Source organism: Nicotiana sylvestris, chromosome 2 (assembly GCF_000393655.2).
Source record: "Nicotiana sylvestris chromosome 2, ASM39365v2, whole genome shotgun sequence".
Lineage (NCBI taxonomy): Eukaryota > Viridiplantae > Streptophyta > Magnoliopsida > Solanales > Solanaceae > Nicotiana > Nicotiana sylvestris.
In genome coordinates, this window is record NC_091058.1 from 175379522 (window position 1) to 175399355 (window position 19834).

Sequence of the window (19834 nt, forward strand, 5' to 3'; positions counted from 1 at the left end):
CCTACCACGGCCTCGGCCTCTTGTGGACCTAGCCGGTGGTACCGGTGGCTGTTCATCCTGCCCGGTGGCATGTTTCCTCACCTGTGAGAGAATAGAATATCAGAAGTTTAGTTCCCGGAATCAACAAATCTGCATGACAAGAATACAGAAATGTGAAGTTTTCTAAGGGATCGGCAGCATGTCGAAGATAAGTACAGACGTCTTCATACCAATCTGCAAGACTCTTCTAAACTGCTCATGACTCGTGAGACCTATGTAATTTTGGCTCTGATACCAACTTGTCACGGCCCAAAACTCAAACCTTCGTGATGGTGCCTATCATGGTACTAAGCAAGCCGACTACTCAGACATTTACAATACTTTTAAACTTTGAAATATACTAAAACAGTTTAATTAAATAAAATCTCATAAAAACATGATAGAATGTCATAATTCAATACATAAGTTTTCTTAAATCGGGGCACTGAGTACATGAGCATCTACATAATGACATAGTCTGGTACACTGTCTAGAAAGTAGAACTGAATAAATAAACTGAAAGATAAGGGAGGAGAGTCAAGGTCTGCGGATGCCAAACAGCTACCTCGATGATCTCTGAATGTTTGAACTCTGCAAATCAGCAACCGCCGTGACCGAAAATACCTGGATCTACACACGAGGTGCTCGGTATAGCGTGAGTACAATCAACTCAATAAGTAACAAATCTAACCTTTGGACTGAATGTAGTGATGAGTTCGAATGTTATCCCACTTTCAACATTAACAGTACGGAAAGTTATAGAAAATATGACAGTGATATCTCAGATATTCAAATTTTACAGGTAAAGGTACAAGAATTTAGACGTTCTTTCAAATTGTTCTGCAATAAAACTCAACACAAAACAGGACAGATCCAGTCCCAAATGCAAATAAATCAGGCCAGATCCAGCCTAAATGTAAATGATTGCTAGCAATTGCGCCCATTGTGGATGTGCAGACTCTGGACGGGCTGATCCAGCCCAATCGTTATAATAAGCCAAATTCTGGCATGAATCAATAAAGCCTGTTGCAGCGTGCAGCCTGATCCCATGTATATCACTCAAAATAAACCCTCAGCCTCATTCAGTTATTAATCTCCCCAGTCCCTTGGACTCACCGAAATTAGGATAATCAGCCCAAACAATGATGATATGATTTATCAATAAGGTACAACGGAGACTGAGATATGATACGCAAATAATAGTTGTGACTGAGTATAAAATGGCAATTTAAGCAAATAGTTCAACATGTAACATGACCTCGGTGGGTCCCAATAGTACCAATACGTATCCTAAGTAGGATTTCTAACATGTCTGGTAGCTCAATTGCTCTAATACATGGTGAGAATATGGGTAACAACAAGATTATTCAACTATACCGTCCCATGGAATCGACCAACTCACAATTTTTATGGTGCAAGCCTACACACCGGTCACCTAGCCTGTGTGTTACCTCAACACCAATCACATAACACGTAATACGAGGTTTCATACCCTTAAGACCAAGTTTAGAAGTGTTACTTACCTCAAACTGTGCAAATCCCTCCTCCGACAAGCCCTTGCCTCGTGAGACGGCTTCCAATTACCTCGAATCTAGCCACAAACAGTTCGATACAATCAACACGATCTAAAGAAATCAATTCTATAAGAAAATATTAAGTTTTTAATCAAAAGTCAAAAAGTCAACTCAAAAGTCGGCCCCCCGAGCCCACATCTCGGATTTTAATAAAATTTACAAAATCCAGAAGCCCATTTAACCATGAGTCTAACCATACTAAATTTACCAAACCCGACACCAAATTGGCACTCAAATCCCCAAATTAGGCTCTCCAAATCCCTAGTCTCTAACTCCCAAATTACACCTCAAAAGCACACAAACTAGGTGGAAAATCCAATGGGGAAACATAATTATTGAATAAATTTAACCACAAATAACTTACCTCATGAACCCCTTCGAAATCCCTCTCAAATAATTGCCTAAGCCCGAGCTTGATGTCCAAAATGATGAAAATCATGGAACCCTCGTATTTTAAACATTGTCCAATGCTTTCGCACCTGCAGGCCAAATATCTACACCTGCAGAATCGCTTTTGCGATAGGAGTTCCGCTGCTCCGAAAGTCACTTAAGTGCACAGAGTCCGTACCAGCGCTCCAAGTTCCGCACTTGTAGTAGTGCTTCTACGACCCTCGATCCGCTTCTGCGAAGAGAGCCTACTCTCCCCTTCTTCGCATCTGCAGAGCCTTGCTCACACCTGCGGGCTCGCAGATGGAGAAGACTCCTCGCACCTGCGTCACACCACAGGCCAGCCCAGCTACGCACATGCACTTCATCAGCCGCACATGCGGCATCGCACCTGCGGCCATTACCCTAGCATGTGCGATCACACCAGAAAGCTCCCAGCTTCAGCAATGCTCTAAGTCCCATTTTTGCATCTGTTAACCACCCGAAATCCATCTGAGGCCTGCGGGACCTCAACCAAATATATCAACAAGTCCTAAAATATGATACGAACTTAGTCGAGCCTTCAAATCACATCAAACAATGCTAAAACTACGAATCGCACATCGATTCAAGCCTAATGAACTTTTGAACTTCTAACTTCCACATTCGCTGCCGAAACCTATCATATTACGTCGGATTGACCTCAAATTTGCACACAAGTCACAAATAACCCAACAGACCTACTCCAACTCCCGGAAGCCCAATCCGAGCCCGGTAATCACAAAGTCAACTCTCGGTCAAACTTCTAAATTTCCAACTTTCGCCATTTCAAGCCTAATTCAACTACAGACCTCCAAATTACTATCCGGACACGCTCCTAAGTCCAAACTTACCCAATAGGGCTAACGAAACCATCAAAACTTCATTCCAGAGTCGTTTCTACATAACTCAACATCCGGTCAACCTTTTCAACTTAAGCTTCCAACCTTGATACTAAGTTTCTCAACTCATTCTGAAATTTCTCCGCACCCGAACCAACTATCCCGGCAAGTCACATAGCAACTATTAAGCATAAAATAAGCAGTAAATGGGGGAACGGGGCACAACTCTCAAAACGAACGATCGGATTGTTACGTACAAGTGAGATTATTACTACCAATCACAACAAGAAGTTCCACAAGGACTCTCGGCTTTATGTATCAATGAGCAATCCGACAACAATTTTATATATGGACTCTGGATCAACTCACCATATGGTACATATAATAGGTAATCTAAACAACTTTACTTTTTTCAAAGGGACAGATTCAATTATAGTTGGTGATGGGAAACAACTCAAAATTACTCAGGTTAAGAATACATGTACAAATTTACAATTAAATAATGTTCTAGTTATACCTAAGTTTAAGATAATATGTTGTCTGTAAGCAAGCTCCCAAGTAACAACGAATAGCTTTTGAAATTTTCTGATTTTGAGTTTGTTGTTAAGAACAACAAATCAAGGAACATACGGGCAAAAGGGAGTAGGAAAGGAGACCTATATGCTTTGGATCCCAAATGTGAGCATGGAGAAATGCATCATGCTTTATCTACAATACGTTCAAATAAAGTATCAAGTGATGAAGTTTGGCATCAAAGATTGGGACATTCTAGTTTTAGAACTATGCAGTTTTTACATTCTAATAGATTAGTTAGATTTAGTTGTTGGAACAAACACTTTTCTGTTTGCACTGCATGCCAAATGGGAAAAAGTAGCAAGCAGCCTTTTGAGAATTCAAATAAAATTGAGATCGAACCTCCTATCAAAATTTATTGTGATTTATAGGTCCTTCACACATTCCTTCCTCTCAAGGCATAAGATATTACGTGATTTTTTTGGAGGATCACACAAAATACACTTGATTTTATCCTTTAAAAAGAAATTCAGACTTCTTTCTCATCTTTGTTAACTTTCAAAAATTGGTCGAAAATCAATTTAATAGAAAGATCAAAAAAATGTAGAGTGATGGAGGTGGAAAATTTAGTAGTCAAGTATTTATCAACCATCTTACCCTATGTGAAATTTAAAGACAAGTGTCATGTCCACACATGCCCGAGTAAAATAGAGTTGCCGAAAGAAAGCATAGACACATAGTTGAGATTGGTTTAACCCTATTATTCAATGCTAGTGTTCCTTTAAACTTATAGGTTGAAGCGTTTATGACAATAATACATCTTATAAATAAATTTCCTACACAGTTTTTGAAGATGCAAATCTCCCATTCTGAAGTTATACAAAAAGAGGCTAGATTATAATGGTTTGAAAGTCTTTCGTTGTGGATATCTTTCCATTTTAGAAGAATACGATAAAAAAAAGTTTCAACCAAAGACTTTCCCTTGTGTCTTTATTATTATTGGGTATAGTACTTTACATAAAGGTATAGATGTTATCATCCGCAAATTAGAAAAGCCTATATATCAAGACATATTATGTCTGCAATGCCACAACACAGGTTGTTACAGATCATTCTTATACGTACAAAGAGTTCATTGAACCAAAGAGTGTTGCAGGAGAATAAGAAGGACACGACATAGTTCCTGTTGAAGAAGCAATTGTTGGTGAACAATCTAACAATCCCATGGAAATTCCCTTATCGTCTGATCTAGAGGCCAACACTGGCGTGCCCATATTTAGACTCTAACCTAAAGGTATCAAAGGGGTAGGTCGGGCCGGTCCGATTAAGTAAAAAAGTGACCAGGCGGTCACCAATTCGGGCCGGTTATCGGTTTTTCCAAACCGGATTTAACGGGTCCGACCCCATTCGGTGAAATATTGAACCGGAACGGTTACGAGCCTTAGGGGCGGGGCCAGGCCAGGTTTATTTAATTTTTTTTTGTATTTTGTATAACTATCGTAATTTATATTAATATAAAGTAAAAATATAAAACAAAAAAATAATTTTATAAAAAGAGTGTTTGAATAAAGGATGCAAAGGCTTTAAAATCCTTATATTTGAATATTTCATTAAGAATTTGAGATAATAGAATACAATGAACATGGAAAAAAATTGCACTTATAATTTGCAAGTTCTTTTTTTATTTCAAACTTGCAAATTAAAGTTTACATTTATCAATAACTAAATTAATGAAAAAAGAGTAAATTCAAAGTTTAATTATTAAATATAAAATTATAAATCCAGAACTTCAAAGGTTTTGCATTGTCTTAGTTAGTTCTTCATAATCAATATGAACTTCTTGGCCATCTTCTGGAGTATTAAATTCAAAGGCTTTTAAAATTTCATTTCAAATTTTTATTGCATAATAATACTTCAAATTAATCTAACAAACTAAAACATTAAGCATAAATACGTCTAATAAAATTAAAATAACACAAATTGTCTCAAATCAACTTAAATATGAATTTTTGGAGGATGCTCAAGACAACTCTTCATATGCCTCCTTAAACAGCATGTGCCCTCCCACTTTCGATGAAGTTTTAAGACTCGACCACAATTCTTGCACTTTAATTAGTGAACTTCTTCATTTTCTTCTACCACCTCAAAGTGTTCCCAAACATATGAGCGCACTCTAGAAGCACGGGCCATGATTTAACTTGAATTGAGAATTTGAGTTTGAGAAATGAGAGATGAGTGAAGAAATAAAGAAGAGGGGGTGTATTTATAGTTTTTCAAAGGGCTAAATTAGTAATTACTAAAAGTGCTAGTTTTTAAAATAACTGCCCAAAAAAGGCTATTCTTGCAAAATATCTGTCGGGCAAGGGTCAAACTTGAAGGTGATCGTTGCCAACTGTCAAATGAATTTTAAAAAAATCAAAAAATAGTCGTTGAACCGGTCCAATTAACCGGCTCAACAGTGATTTTTCTTGACCGAGTTTGACCGGTCTGGTTAACCGGTAAGGAAAATGTAAACGTCCCAACCCCTTACCCCCCAAACCCAGCTGTTAGTTTATATGAGTCCACCGAACTATAGAGTACCTGGTCCTTTATGAGTTTCCACTGAGAATACTAATGAAGCAGTAAGTAAAAGAGACACGGGATTTTTACGTGAAAAAATCTCACTCAAGGGGACAAAAACCATGACCTACACTTATAGGCTTTCAACTTTACTAACTTGTAATCACACTATTACAAGCCACTTTGTAATGACTCTATTACAAAGACTTCAATTCAACTAACTCGTGATACACTTACCACAAGCCACTTTGTCACTCGCTAGTTACAAAGACTTTAACTTATGACTAACTTTAGTCACAACACAAACTTAGAAGGTTTGTGATTTTAGGTTTCCTAAAACACAGTTTCTAAGAAAGCAAGATAGGAGTTACAATAAAGAACAAATAACAAAATTACAACTCAACTACGAATACACATAGACTCATTGTGAAACTGATCCTTTAGTAGAGTTGTCTTCTTGTTCTTGACACACTAGTGACTTCAATGCTGGATCAACACTTTAATGCTTGAGAGAATATTACTAAATGCTCAAGTGAATATCTTGTGCCTTGCACCATGTTGTTATACTACCAAATACATCACAAAGATGATATCAATTCTTGGTACACGCCTCTTCCCAATGGGAGGTGACTACTGCACTGTCTGTTGCACTATCGCGTGTATAGTTGCAGGTAGTCACTTTCTGCAGTTGCTTTCCAGCTGTATAGTTGACTTGTACTTCTGTCAGAGAATACCAAGGGATCAGGTCCCTGTCGTGTTCCTCTTTGTAGCAGTTCATTAGCTGGAGTTCAGGCTGAACTTCGTTCATTTGAAATGTATACCAAGTGAGTCAGGTTCCCTATCTGGTTCTTAACAGTAAGTTTGTTAGATCATCAAAACATAAGAAATATAAGGCAAAGACATTGAAAACACATCAATTTCCCTCTTTTTGATGATGACAAACTTAGGCATTGGTAATATTTATTTAGAGCAGAAATAACCAGATGAGGTACCAGGAACTTCACAAGTTCCCCCTGACCTGTTGCTTTTGATTCCCCCTTATTCAGATCCCCTGTTTCAATCAATTTTCACAAGTTCCCCCTGACCTTTTGCTTTTGATTCCCCCTTAATTAGATCCCCCGTTTCAATCAATTTCCATTGCATTTAGTACTATACTATACACTTCCCCTTTTGGGCATCATTAAAAATACATAAGTAGGCAAACAGCATAAAGAAGTCTAACACAGCCAACTCATGCCACATATGTGCACACAACATGACAGAAAATAGAAGCCGAAAGAAAACAGCATTGTACAAGCAAAAAGAGGAGTTGTTTCATTGATATGAACAATGTACTAAGCAAAACAAGAGCAGTAATGGTGAAATCCAGCATGTCATCAACAAAAAGACAAACAAAAATAGAAACAGCAACCACAAAACATCATAACAGAAGACAATTGGTCACTAGAAGGTATCTAAGGGGTACTAGAAGAGGGAGACTAGGAGAGAGAAGCAGCAAGGGTCTTGAGAACCAGGTTCAGTCGGGCATTTGCAGGCAGCTGCTCTTCAAGTAGTTTTGCGTGAAGCTTATCATTTTCCTTTGTCAAGTGGGCAACTTCTTTATTAGTGGAATTAACGGAACCGGGTCCTTTAATAGCTTGAGTGAGCTGAGTTTCTAGTATGGCATTCTGAGCCCTCAACCTTCTCATCTCTTCAAAAGCAGCATTTTGAGCATTGATCAGCTGAGAAATGGTCGAGATGCTTCCACCAAACTTTTCTACGCACTCGCATTCTTCCAGAGTGGTTTTAGAGAAGGTTTGCTTGCGTGTGCGCACTTTGGGATTAGGTAAAGGAACCTTGTAAAACTTAAACACTTGAGTGAGGAAAAAGCCATATGGAAGCCCATGATTCCCACCTTTAAAGTTTCCCACCTTTTGTATATGATCTATCATGATTGCTGGCAGATTGATCGGGACAATTCATCAAGATCCTCCATTAAAACCAGATCAGACTTTGTAGCAATACATTCTCTTTCCTGCAGGGCTTTCAGTGAGAGACAATCCATGGTATTTCCAATCATGTGCTTTTAGCATCCACTGTTGATGAACCATTGCAGTCCGCTTCCTCTCACTGTTCCCTGCACATATAAATTATGGGTTAGATTTAGAAACCCAAACTAGTTTGGGTCCCTTGTTATGAGAAAAGGGATGGATAAGAGCTTTTCTAGTCCATGCATGCAATATTCTTTTCTTGCGAGTGGTACCTGGTCCCTGTTTAGTAGTCACTTTTTCAGTAAAAGATTTTTTTTTCTGAACATATTGGACCTTGGCCTGGCAATTTTCTTTGAAGTGTCCATTGTTCCAACAGTGGGTACAAAGCCAGTTATCAGAAACTGTGACATACTTGCTGTGAGGGTTGTAAGGAGTTTTCTCCTTTTGAAACCCGATTCCCTGCTTGTTTCCACTATTGTTGAAGTACATGGCAGTGACAGCATCTGAGGACCAGGTCCACTTGAGAGATTTCTCAAGATCAATTTTTACTTTCGTTAGTTCAGCTTGAAGCTGCCTATTTTTCTCAAGTTCACCACATAGACTTGTTTTAACATCATTCAATTCTCTTTCAAGCTTGATGTGTGACTTACGGGCTACTTCTTTCCCTTTCTCAATACTTACAGACCTAAGATCTGATTTGAGTCTCTCAATAGTTTCCTCTAGGTTAGTTATTATCAATAAAAAGTCATCCCTCTCTTACTTAGTAGCTGCAATTTTCTCTTCTAGAGTGTGATTTTCATTGTTAAAGCCTTCTATGGTTTCCTTCAAATCAACAACCACTACCATCAAGTCATCTCTCTCATTTTCTACACTATTTATTTTTTCATTCAAAACTTCCTTTTCTTTTTCAGGATTAGCTATGGTCTCATTTAGATCCACTACACCGACCACCAGATCATCTCTAGATTGTTCAGCATCTCCTAGCTTTATGGTCAAGATCTCCTTATCATTAATAAGGATATAATATGCATCAATTAGAACATTTGCTAGTGACCTTAACTTCTTATAAGAGTAGGATTTCAGAATTCTCTGAACATCCCTGAAAGTTACCTCATCATTTTCATCCTCTTCATTATCGTCAGACTTAGCCATCAGCGCAAACAGTGAGTCATATTTCGTTGCTTCAGTTTCCACTGCCATCATGGAGCTATTTTTTGCATCTGGTTCCCTTTCTAATTCATTGGATGAGTCTCCCCAAGCAGCAAGAGCTTGCTTCACAATATTGTCAGCTGTACTTTTTTGACTGAATCATTTGTCTGGAATCTGGTTCCTTTTTGCTGCTTTGTCATGGTTTTGTTTGTATTGCTCCTGTTTCAGAAGTGGACAGTCTTTGGTGAAATGCCCTGGCTTTCCGCACTTGTGACAGAGATCATTATTCCTTGTCTTACTTGAACTGTCCCTATTTGGTATACCACCATTTCTTCGAACCATCTTTTGAAACCTTTTAGTAAGATAGGCCATATCATTATCTTCTTCGCTTGAGTCACTGTTTTCAGCATTGAGCACCAAGTTCTTTTCCTTCTTTGGCTCTCTCCTTTCACTGTCTTTCTTTCTTTTCATCTCGTATGTCTTCAGATTACCAATCAGCTCATCCATGGTTAGAGTTTGTAGATCTTTAGCTTCAGTGATGACATTCACCTTGCTCTCCCAAGAGCCAGGTAGAACACTGAGAATTTTCCTTACAAGCTTGTTTTTGGTAATAATATCTCCAAGTGAATGAAGCTCATTTATGATGGATGTGAATCTAGTGTGCATATCTTGTATAGACTCATCATCCTTCATCCTGAAGAGCTCATATTCAATGGTGAGCATGTCAATCTTGGACTATTTAACCTGAGTAGTTCCTTCGTGTGCGGTTTGCAATGCTTCCCATATTTCTTTGGCAGAATCATAAGCTGAGACTCTGTTGTACTCATCAGGTCCTATACCACAACCAAGATTTTCTTGGAACGATAGTTCTTTTCTACGGCTTTTTTGTCAATATCACTGTACTCTTTTATGTCTTTCGGCACCATTGGTTCAGTTTCTCCAAACTTCTTCATAGGAACATGTGGACCATCACAGATGATGTTCCATAGTTCTGAGTCTTCAGACATTATAAAATCATGCATACAAGTCTTTTACCAGCCATAGTACTGACAATTGAATCTAGGAGGTTTGTAGGTTGATTGTCCTTCCTCAAAGTTGGGTGGAGCAGCCATTGATATCCTTTCTAGGTGTTAACATTTTAGAAAGAACCTGCTCTGATACCAATTGTTAGTCTATATGATTCCACCGAACTATAGAGTACCTGATCCTCTATGAGTTTCCACTAAGAATACTAATGAAGCAGTAAGTAAAAGATACACGGGATTTTTACGTGAAAAAATTCCACTCAAGGGGACAAAAACCACGACCTACACTTGTAGGCTTTCAACTTCATTAACTTGTAATCACACTATTACAAGCCACTTTGTAATGACCCTATCATAATGACTTCAACTCAACTAACTCGTGATACACTTACCACAAGCCACTTTGTCACTCACTAGTTACAAAGATTTTAACTTATAACTAACTCTAGTCACAACACAAACTTAGAAGGTTTGTGATTTTGGGTTTCCTAAACACAACTTCTAAGAAAGCAATATAAGAGTTACAATAAAGAACAAATAACAAGATTACAACTCAATTACGGATACACATAGACTCATTATGAAATTGATCCTTTAATGGAGTTGTCTTCTTGTTCTTGACACACTAGTGACTTCAATGCTGGATCAACACTTTAATGTTTGAGAGAATATCACTAAATGCTCAAGTGAATATCTTGTGCCTTGCACCATATTGTTATACTATCAAAGACATCACAAGGATGATATCAATTCTTGGTACACGCCTTTTCCCAATAGGAAGTGACTGTTGTACTGTCTGTTGCACTATCGCGTGTACAGTTGCAGGTAGTCACTTTCTGCAGTTGTTTTCCAGCTTTATAATTGACTTGTACTTCTGTTAGAGAACACCAAGGGATCAGGTCCCTGTCGTGTTCCTCTTTGTAGCAGTTCATTAGCTGGAGTTCAGGCTGAACTTCATTCATTTGAAATGTGTACCAAGTAAGTCAGGTTCATATCTGGTTCTAAACAGTAAGTGTTAGATCATCAAAACATAAGAAACATAAGGCAAAGACATTGAAAACCGATCACCAGCCCTGTCCGGCCCCCTACCACCGATCCGGTTTAATACCGATCTGGGCCGATCTGGGCCGATCTGGAACCGGGTCAACCCGACCCATTAAACAGGTATACTCTAACCTTTTTTTCTTTAACATATTTAGAGAATATTTGGCCTAGTTTACGAGAGGTCAAAAGTACTTTTTACCGAAAAAAGTACTTATTTAAAAATATGAGGTGCTTGGAAGAAACAGAAAAGTACTTTTGAACAGCAGCAGAAACAGTTTTTCTGCTTTAGGGAAGATGCTACAAATTCTAGCTTCTTCCAAGAAGTAGAAGCAAAAAATTATTTTTTACAATAAAAATATCCTTAACATAAATTTGTATTTCCTATATTATTCCTTATTAATTTAACTTTTACTTTTTTTATCTTTCTCTTTTTTATTTTTACCGTATTTTATTCTTTTATCTTATTCTTATAGTACTATAAATAAATCTCTTCTTTTCTCTTTCGTCATTTCTTCTTTTATTCGTCTCCTATTACTCTTTGAAATAACAAGGCTAATCACCAAATTCAAGCGCTTTTTCATAATGTATGATTTTTTTTTCTTTGTAGTATACTAATAAATATGGTCTCCAATTTGTATTTTTATTAATATTTTCTTTTTGGTGTACATGCATATAATATAGTTGATATAATACAATACTACTTAGTTTGTTGTTTTCTGAAGAATTGATAGTGTTTTTCATTCATGTAACTTGCCAGCACATATGTTCCTATCAATATTATTGCTTTTATATACTTATATTTTATATTGATTAAATCTTTAATATATAATACTTTATATTTTATTTAATTACATAAATAAATATTTAAAATATTCTTTTTAAAATAATGCTAATGTAAAGTAAATCTTGAATGTCCTTATCGGAATTTGACACTCAAAAGTACTTTTCAGAAACATTGGCCAAATACAATTTGCTTATCAAATATTGCAAAAAGTATTTCTCAAACAAATTGGCCAACACAAACTGCTTATATTTAAAAATACTTTTTCGAAAAGCACTTTTGAACAAAAGTACTTTTCAAAATAAGTAATTTTTGGCAGCTTGGCCAAGCAGGCTCTTAGTTAAGTCAATTAAAGCGAGGAAAAAATGAGAGAAATATTCCTTATAGATTTCACAACAAAATTAACGGAGGGACTACAAACCTTTAATCGTAGAGAAATATGGTTCTCAGGTTATGTTGGACTAAAATGACTCAAAGATAACATTAACATGATATGATATTATTCATTCTGGGTCAAAATCATACGATTTTAAAGGTCTCACACGATTAAAAGTATCTAACTCCTTATAAGTAACTTTTTTTTTTTTTACTTTTCATATGGGATTTTTTCACACACATCTAATAATCTCCCCATTGAACTAAATTTCACATGACCCATCACCATTCATGGGCTAATATGGAGATTAATTGTGTCACCGATCTTGAATATTTACAGTCACCGAAGCTCAAAGGTTGTGTATGCGTCTTCAAAGTTATGGGTAAAGGTCGTAAACCCTGTAGACGGGCAAAGGTGTTGGGGCCCACGCCACACTCCGCCATGATATTGTCCGCTTTATGTTAAGCCTGCATATTTTTACACAAAATAAAATACTTTTTCTACAACTTAAAAAGAAAGTACTCATTTTGTGAAAAAGAAAATATTTTTCTACATCATGAAAAGAAAGTACTTATTTTATTGAAATAAAAAATTACATTTTTTCTAGATCATAAAAAGAATATTCATTTTGTTGAAATTATTAGGCTGAAGACATTATCTACAACACTAAAAGAAAGTACTCTAAATGATATTTTTATTTAGGGGTGGGGTGGGATTTCGGGGGTATGGGAGGTGGGTTGGGGTAGGTGGAAAATTCTAATTTTACTATTTTTTTAATTATTCGATCTTTACTAGTAACGAAGAACTATAAAATAAAATTCTAAATCCAAATTGAGAAAAGAAGTCATTTGGCATAAATTGACATTTATTCCAAAAGATAAGATAATTTTTTGTATGTTTGTTTAAAAGTTGAGAATATTGTGGGTCAATTTAGGCGAGTTGAGTTACAATTTATTGTTTAGCTCATCTTAACCCGGTCTATCTTATCCCAGGTGAACTTTGGAAGAGATGAGCAATGACCCTTTTAATGAGTCAGTCCATCTTGATCAGCCCAAATACAACTCAAACAACTCATTTGTCACCCCCAGCGTAGACCATTAAAGATGATTAGTAGTGTACTTGCGCAATGCGCAGTCAATATGAAAAAATATTAAGTAAAGTAAATTGTGATTAGGCTTGTTTAACATATTAGATTCACTTTTATAAATTTTAATCATCATCTTATTTTTTAATAGATATACCCAATAATAAAATCTTTATTAAATTAAAGGGATTTATATAGGCATCGAATAACTTTTTTGTTCTGTAATTTTTCTTTATTATATTATCCAATGTTTAGTATTATTACATTGTTAATAGAAATTTTTATTAGCATATTACTTTGTTTGATATTTTGTATGCTCGCTTTTTTTTTGTAATATAAGAGAAGATATACATTTTATTAGTCTTGAAAAAAAATTATTTTAAATTTTATTCTATTGTTCTCAATAATAATATTTAAATTTTAAAGAATAAAATCTCTATTAAATTAAAGGGACTTATATAGGCATCGAATAACTTTTTTGTCCTGTATTTTTCTTTATTATATTGTCCAATATTTAGTATTATTACATTATTAATAGATATTTTTATTAGCATATTACTTTGTATAATATTTTTGTCTGCTCACTTTCCTTTTTGTAATATAATAGGAAATAATATTTTATTTAGATTTTATTCTATTATTCTCAATAATAATGTCTAAATTTTAATGAACGGAATCTCTATTAAACTAAAGGGAATTATATAGGCATTGAATACCTTTTTTGTTCTGTATTTTTTTATTATATTATTATATTATCCAATATTTAGTATTATTGTATTATTAATTGAAATTTTTATGAGCATATTATTTGGTTTAATATTTTTATTTGCTTACTTTATTTTTGTGAAATAATAGAAGATATATATTATTACTCTTAAAATATTTTTTATTTTAAATTTTATTCTATTGTTATCAATACTATTATCTTAATTTTAATTAAAATCTCTATTAAATTAAAGGGACTTCTATACGCATCGAATAAATTTTTTGTTCTGTATTTTTCTTGACTATATTATCCAATATTTAGTATTATTGTATTGATAATAGAAATTTTTATTAGCATATTACTTTATTTAATATATTTGTCTGGTACTTTCCTATTTGTAATATAATAAAAGATATATATTTTATTACTACTAAAATATTTTTTTATTTAAATTTTATTCTATTGTTCTCTTATCCTATTTGTAATTTTTTTTTATTTTTGTTTAAAAGTTGAGAATATTGTAAAGATTTGGGCAATTTAGGCATGTTCGATTACAATTTATTGTTTAGCTCATTTTGACCCCGATTTTAATTCAGATGAACTTTAAGCATAGTTGAACAGTGACTCATTTAATGAGTCCGTCCATCTTGATCAGCCCAAATACAGATCAAACAACTCATTTGTCGCCCTAGCTTGGACCATTAAACATGATGTGTTTCTTGAACGGATAAGAGATGCATAATTACAGTTAATTTCTTTTTCTTTTTTCAGTTATGAGAAATCAAGATGAGAGTCTGAAGGCTTTTGAACAACTGTATAATCGATCTAATTTCAAACTCTCAAGTCTTAACCGTTACGAATGCTTCACCTGTCTATACAATTTAAATCTCTTCCCACTAACTATTAATGTAATACATAAATTACTTAAAATCAATAGTTGCAGAATTATTACCTTTATAATTTCAAAAAACCGGATAAGTAGAAATCTGGGAAGAGGGCATGAGTAAACCAAATCAAATTAATCGAGCATCGCGTAGGTTCTAACACTAGTATAATTAATACAAAAAATTCTTCTCTTTTTACCTATAATTTTAGTGTTCAATATTAAATATGTATTTATTTTGAGGTTCTGCTAAATTGCTTCCTTGCGTAGGGCTGTCCTAAATATTCGCAACCTCTAACCATTCAATCGCAACAATTCTAATTTCCCATTGTTTTCTTATTTATTATTAAGTAAATTCCATCGTTTTCTCTGACGATTAAGTCGGAGACTTGATATATCTACTAATTTTTACCCTTTTCCATTGTTTTCATCTTGGTTTTTTCATTTCTTCCCTCACGTTAAAGAAGAAATTTATTATCTGGTTCTCGATCTGCTTCAGTGATCAAACAGCAGTGTCCTTAGGTTGTCTTCTATTACTCTTCTTCTTTTCTAGGATCGGATGTATTCTCTTTAAGGATTTCGATTGCAAATTAATAATGTTCAAGCAATCAATTTTTGTCATGTCAAAACAACGTTCATTTTTCTTTACCGTCTGCAACATGTATTTTCAGATAACTCTATCTACCAAAACTTAGATTTATAAATAAAAATAAATCAATGAAGGGGTCTAGAAACAAGATCATTTTTCCTTTGCATGGGACATGACTTATCATCTTCTAATTGCTGCCATATCTTTGACATCCAAAGTTTTAATTGGTTCGTAGTGTTCTCAACGATCTGGAACGTAATCTAGTTTTGTGTATTTGTTTAGATTCATTTTTTTATACTAAGAAGATCCGTACATAAAGATAACGTTGGTAAATTCTAAGTTAACAACAAAGGAGAGTCATCGTTAGAGAGATGGAATATTCAATTAAGTTTAATATATGAAAATGAGTACTATAATTTTAAATACATCATGATTAATTTGTTCCTACTCATGTAATATAAAAGGGTGCCAAGATGGTGGCACAGGGATTCACAGTGGATTTGAATAAGCCACTCGTTTTCCAGGTTAGATCTCTTTACGTCTTTATAATTTCATACAAGAATTTGCATCATCTTCAAGAGAAACTTACATGTTTTCTTCCTAATTCTTGTTATATGTATACAAAACTATTTTATCACTGTCCAATGGAATTCATGTGATTTGCTTTATAGTCTTGTATTATTTGATGAAAACAAAGCTCTTTTAATTTTTAATGAAATAATTTAAATAAACCTTTCAACAAAAGAAATAAACGTAAAAAGCGCATTTTTGAAAAAGAAAACAAAATATTTGCTTGGTTGGATAGAAGAATAGCAAGAGAATAAAGCAAAGGCTATTACCCAAAAAAACATAGAAAAACTTAGTTTCATCTTATGCTCAGTTGACAATTTGAATTACAGTCAAATCTCTCTATAACAGCATCGTTTGTTCTAAATATTTTTGAATGTTATAGCGAAGTGTTGTTATAGAGAACATATATTATAACATAACATGAAATTTGGTTCCGGAAAAGCTTGGCTTTTATAGTGAAATGTTGTAATATAGGAATATTGTTATAGTCCGATGTCCGACTATAGTTTAGAAGAAAGTCGATTTTTTATACGATCTAAAAAAAAGCAACTTTTCCTTTCTTTCCCGTTTCTCCTTTTGAACCAAACAATATAAAGGATCATATCTTTTTATTTCATCTACTTTACATTTTCTAGCTTTTCTAATAAAGCATGAACCTTTTAATAGGTCGGTCATCTTGGAGATGCATACGAGGAGTGGGCTCATCAGCCAATTATCACCAAAGAAAGCCCTAGATTTTTTGCAAATGGACTTTTAGAGGTAATTTTTAAAGTTAGATATTTTTACATATCTGTACTACTTTAAAAACTTATTTACATTAATATTGAAGATTTACCAATTATATACAAAATAATGTCTTAAAATCTAATCTTCCCGGTTTTCTCTCCCTCTTCTTTATCATCTAACCTAGAAGCTTAAGTTAAAATCTAATCTTCCCGGTTTTCTCTCCCTCTTCTTTATCATCTAACCTAGAAGCTTAAGTTATGTGGCCCAGTAGTTACAACCTGAAGCTTGCTGCATACAAAGTCTAGGCTCATATTCTCTGCCCCTCAACATTAAGGTTTTCTTCTATGAGCGAATCTTTATTGACAACCATTGAAAACGAAAATCAAATTTTGTAAAATTATTATTTGGTTGGATTGGGTGTTGTTGCAAATGATTGGGAATACCCTTTGGAGTTTATATCTTAATTTTGAGAGAATTTGGTGAAGATTCGCGGTGATTTTGATTGAAATTTCAGATTGAAACTCGAAAAAGAAGACTAAACAGATTTTATATATTTTGTATGTCGGGGTAGAAACGACATACAAAATATATACAACTAACATAATTATTGACTAATAGCTGGTTTAACAAGAGCAATTTGATGTCACCTCTTTCATCCATCCAATGACGAGTCACATGGGCACCTAGAATAGTGTAGAAGAATTTGTATACTATTAAATCAATACTAATATATAACCCATGGTGTTACAAGAGTTTTTGATGTGAAACAGTTATTGACTCGGACCCCATGGTGGGCAATTCCTTCAGTGTGGGTACCAGTGGTAGGGTGGTTGGTTTCAATATCTGCAAACAGAGGGCTTCCTTCTCCTCACTTAGCTGCAACTCTTGTTGCTGGCATCTTTACTTGGACATTGCTGGAGTACTCTTTACATCGTTTTCTTTTTCACATGAAACCATCTGGATATTGGTACGTACCTACCTTTATATGCCTTATTCTTTCCTATTTCTTATATTTCCAAGCTTAAATTAATTATATTGCCAGGGGAAACACACTTCACTATCTTATTCATGGTTGTCACCATAAGCACCCAATGGATGCACTAAGGCTTGTCTTTCCCCCTGCTGCTACTGCTATTCTTCTTCTCCCTGTAAGTTTGTCTTATTGTACATTTCTGCGAGAGGTTATTTATACGTTACAAATAGAACTTAATTCTCGATTGAAGCATTGTTTTACCTTTTTTTTTTCTCACAGTGAAGTTGTTCTTATATTCTGATTCATTTACTGCAGCTGTGGAGTCTAGTAAAGCTGTCAGTACCTTTCAACTATGCCCCTGCCTTTCTAGGAGGAGGTTTGTTGGGTTATATCATGTATGACTGCACCCATTACTACTTACACCATGGCAAGCCATTGAAAGGAGTTTCCCATTCTCTCAAGGTACATTTTTTATCTAAGAATTTACATTGTATTATGAATGCTCACATCTAGTATATATACATGATAAAGTAACATAGGATAATTATCATGTTACTTATCCTATCACTTGTCTTACCTTATGCGATTTTATTTTATTTAGTTACATAAACATGATAGAACTTTTTGTAGGAGCCCTTTCTCTCCCTTAGTGGATTAGACAGATCAGTAAACTTCGGATATCAAATGCCTAAACAAAAAAGAAACATAAATTAAATGTGAATTACTCGTGGTTGTCTCCCATCTCAAATATATTGCCTCTTTTCGTCTTTTTGAGTCGAGTGTCTTTCGGAAACAGCCTCTCTATCCTCTTGGGGTAGGGGTAAGGTTTGCATACACACTACCCTCCCAGATCCCACTAATGAGATTTCACTGGGTCGTTGTTGTTGTTGAATTACTCATGGAGGTGCTTGTCTTGTAATTGTAATTTATTTTTTAACTTTTATTAATGTGTTATTATTTTTTCCTTTTATTTCCTTGGTGTGATGTATTATAGAGATATCATATGGACCACCACTTCAAAGTTCAAGATAAGGGATTTGGAATCACTTCAGACTTTTGGGACAAGATCTTTGGTACACTACCTCCAAAATCTAGCAAGAAAATTGGATGAATTAAACTTAAGCTGGAGAAGTTTCTCATGAGCTGCTACAAACTTTTGTTCTTTGAGTCTAGCTGAAAAAGGGAAAAATAATAATGGCAGTGTTCAATTTCATACTGTCGGAGAAAACTATAAATATGAAAAATTGCTCTTAATGTAACTAACCTAACAAGTATAGTAGTATTTGTTTTGTTTTCTATTTCTCTTTTTTTGTGGGGGGTCAAATTTGTAGCCTATTTTTCTGCTTTTGTTCATTCCAATCTATAATTTCCCTTACTTTTGGTTTTTAAGTTTTTTAGGAACTCTTTCTCGCGATGAAATTAAATTAGGGTGACACTAAATGTGGTTCACATTGTAAAGTAGTGTTTCTTGAAGTGTACTGTGAGAAAGAAATACTTGGACAATATGTAGTCTATTTCTTATTGTATTAGATTTTGACAATAACCTTCAATATTATTTATGCAAAATTGGTTGGTCATACAGTATATTTGATATGTTTCATCATTGCGTCAAATAAAATGACACATATCGAATAATAGTATGCTTTTATTAGTGAAAACTCTTTTAGTAAAAGTTTTTCACACAGTAAAAAGAAGAAATGAGCTGTTTCTGTCTGTGCTGTGGGTGCACAGACGTAAACTTTTCATCTATGGCACATAATTACTCTCTTTTCTTTTTCGCGTGTGTGATTTGTATTCTTTTCGGAATTCACTTTATTAGTTCCTCTAATGTGTAATATATGAATTTGATATTTTTGCTTTTCATTTCGCGAGTATCCACTGATTACTCTTTCAAATTTATGGCACTGAGATGCATGCACAACTGCTTAATTGCCTGGAGAGATTCTTTGACATTTTTACCCTTGAATCTTCTTTTTTTTTTTTAACAATAATCATGTTCGGACCAACCTATGCATATCTTGACTAATCTATTGCGGACCAATAACCT

At 34.6% G+C, this 19834-nt stretch overlaps 1 protein-coding gene across 1 annotated transcript; it reads left to right on the top strand.

Annotated features, from left to right (window-relative positions):
* Nucleotides 1-15306: 15306 nt before the first annotated feature.
* Nucleotides 15307-19364, top strand: LOC104226041 (dihydroceramide fatty acyl 2-hydroxylase FAH1-like). Its single transcript, XM_009777925.2, has 7 exons — nucleotides 15307-15451; nucleotides 15983-16042; nucleotides 16755-16847; nucleotides 17585-17781; nucleotides 17857-17962; nucleotides 18103-18249; nucleotides 18782-19364. The coding sequence occupies exons 2-7, from the start codon at nucleotides 15992-15994 to the stop codon at nucleotides 18896-18898; spliced, it is 711 nt and encodes a 236-aa protein (XP_009776227.1). The 5' UTR covers nucleotides 15307-15451; nucleotides 15983-15991; the 3' UTR covers nucleotides 18899-19364.
* The last annotated feature ends 470 nt before the right edge of the window (nucleotides 19365-19834 follow it).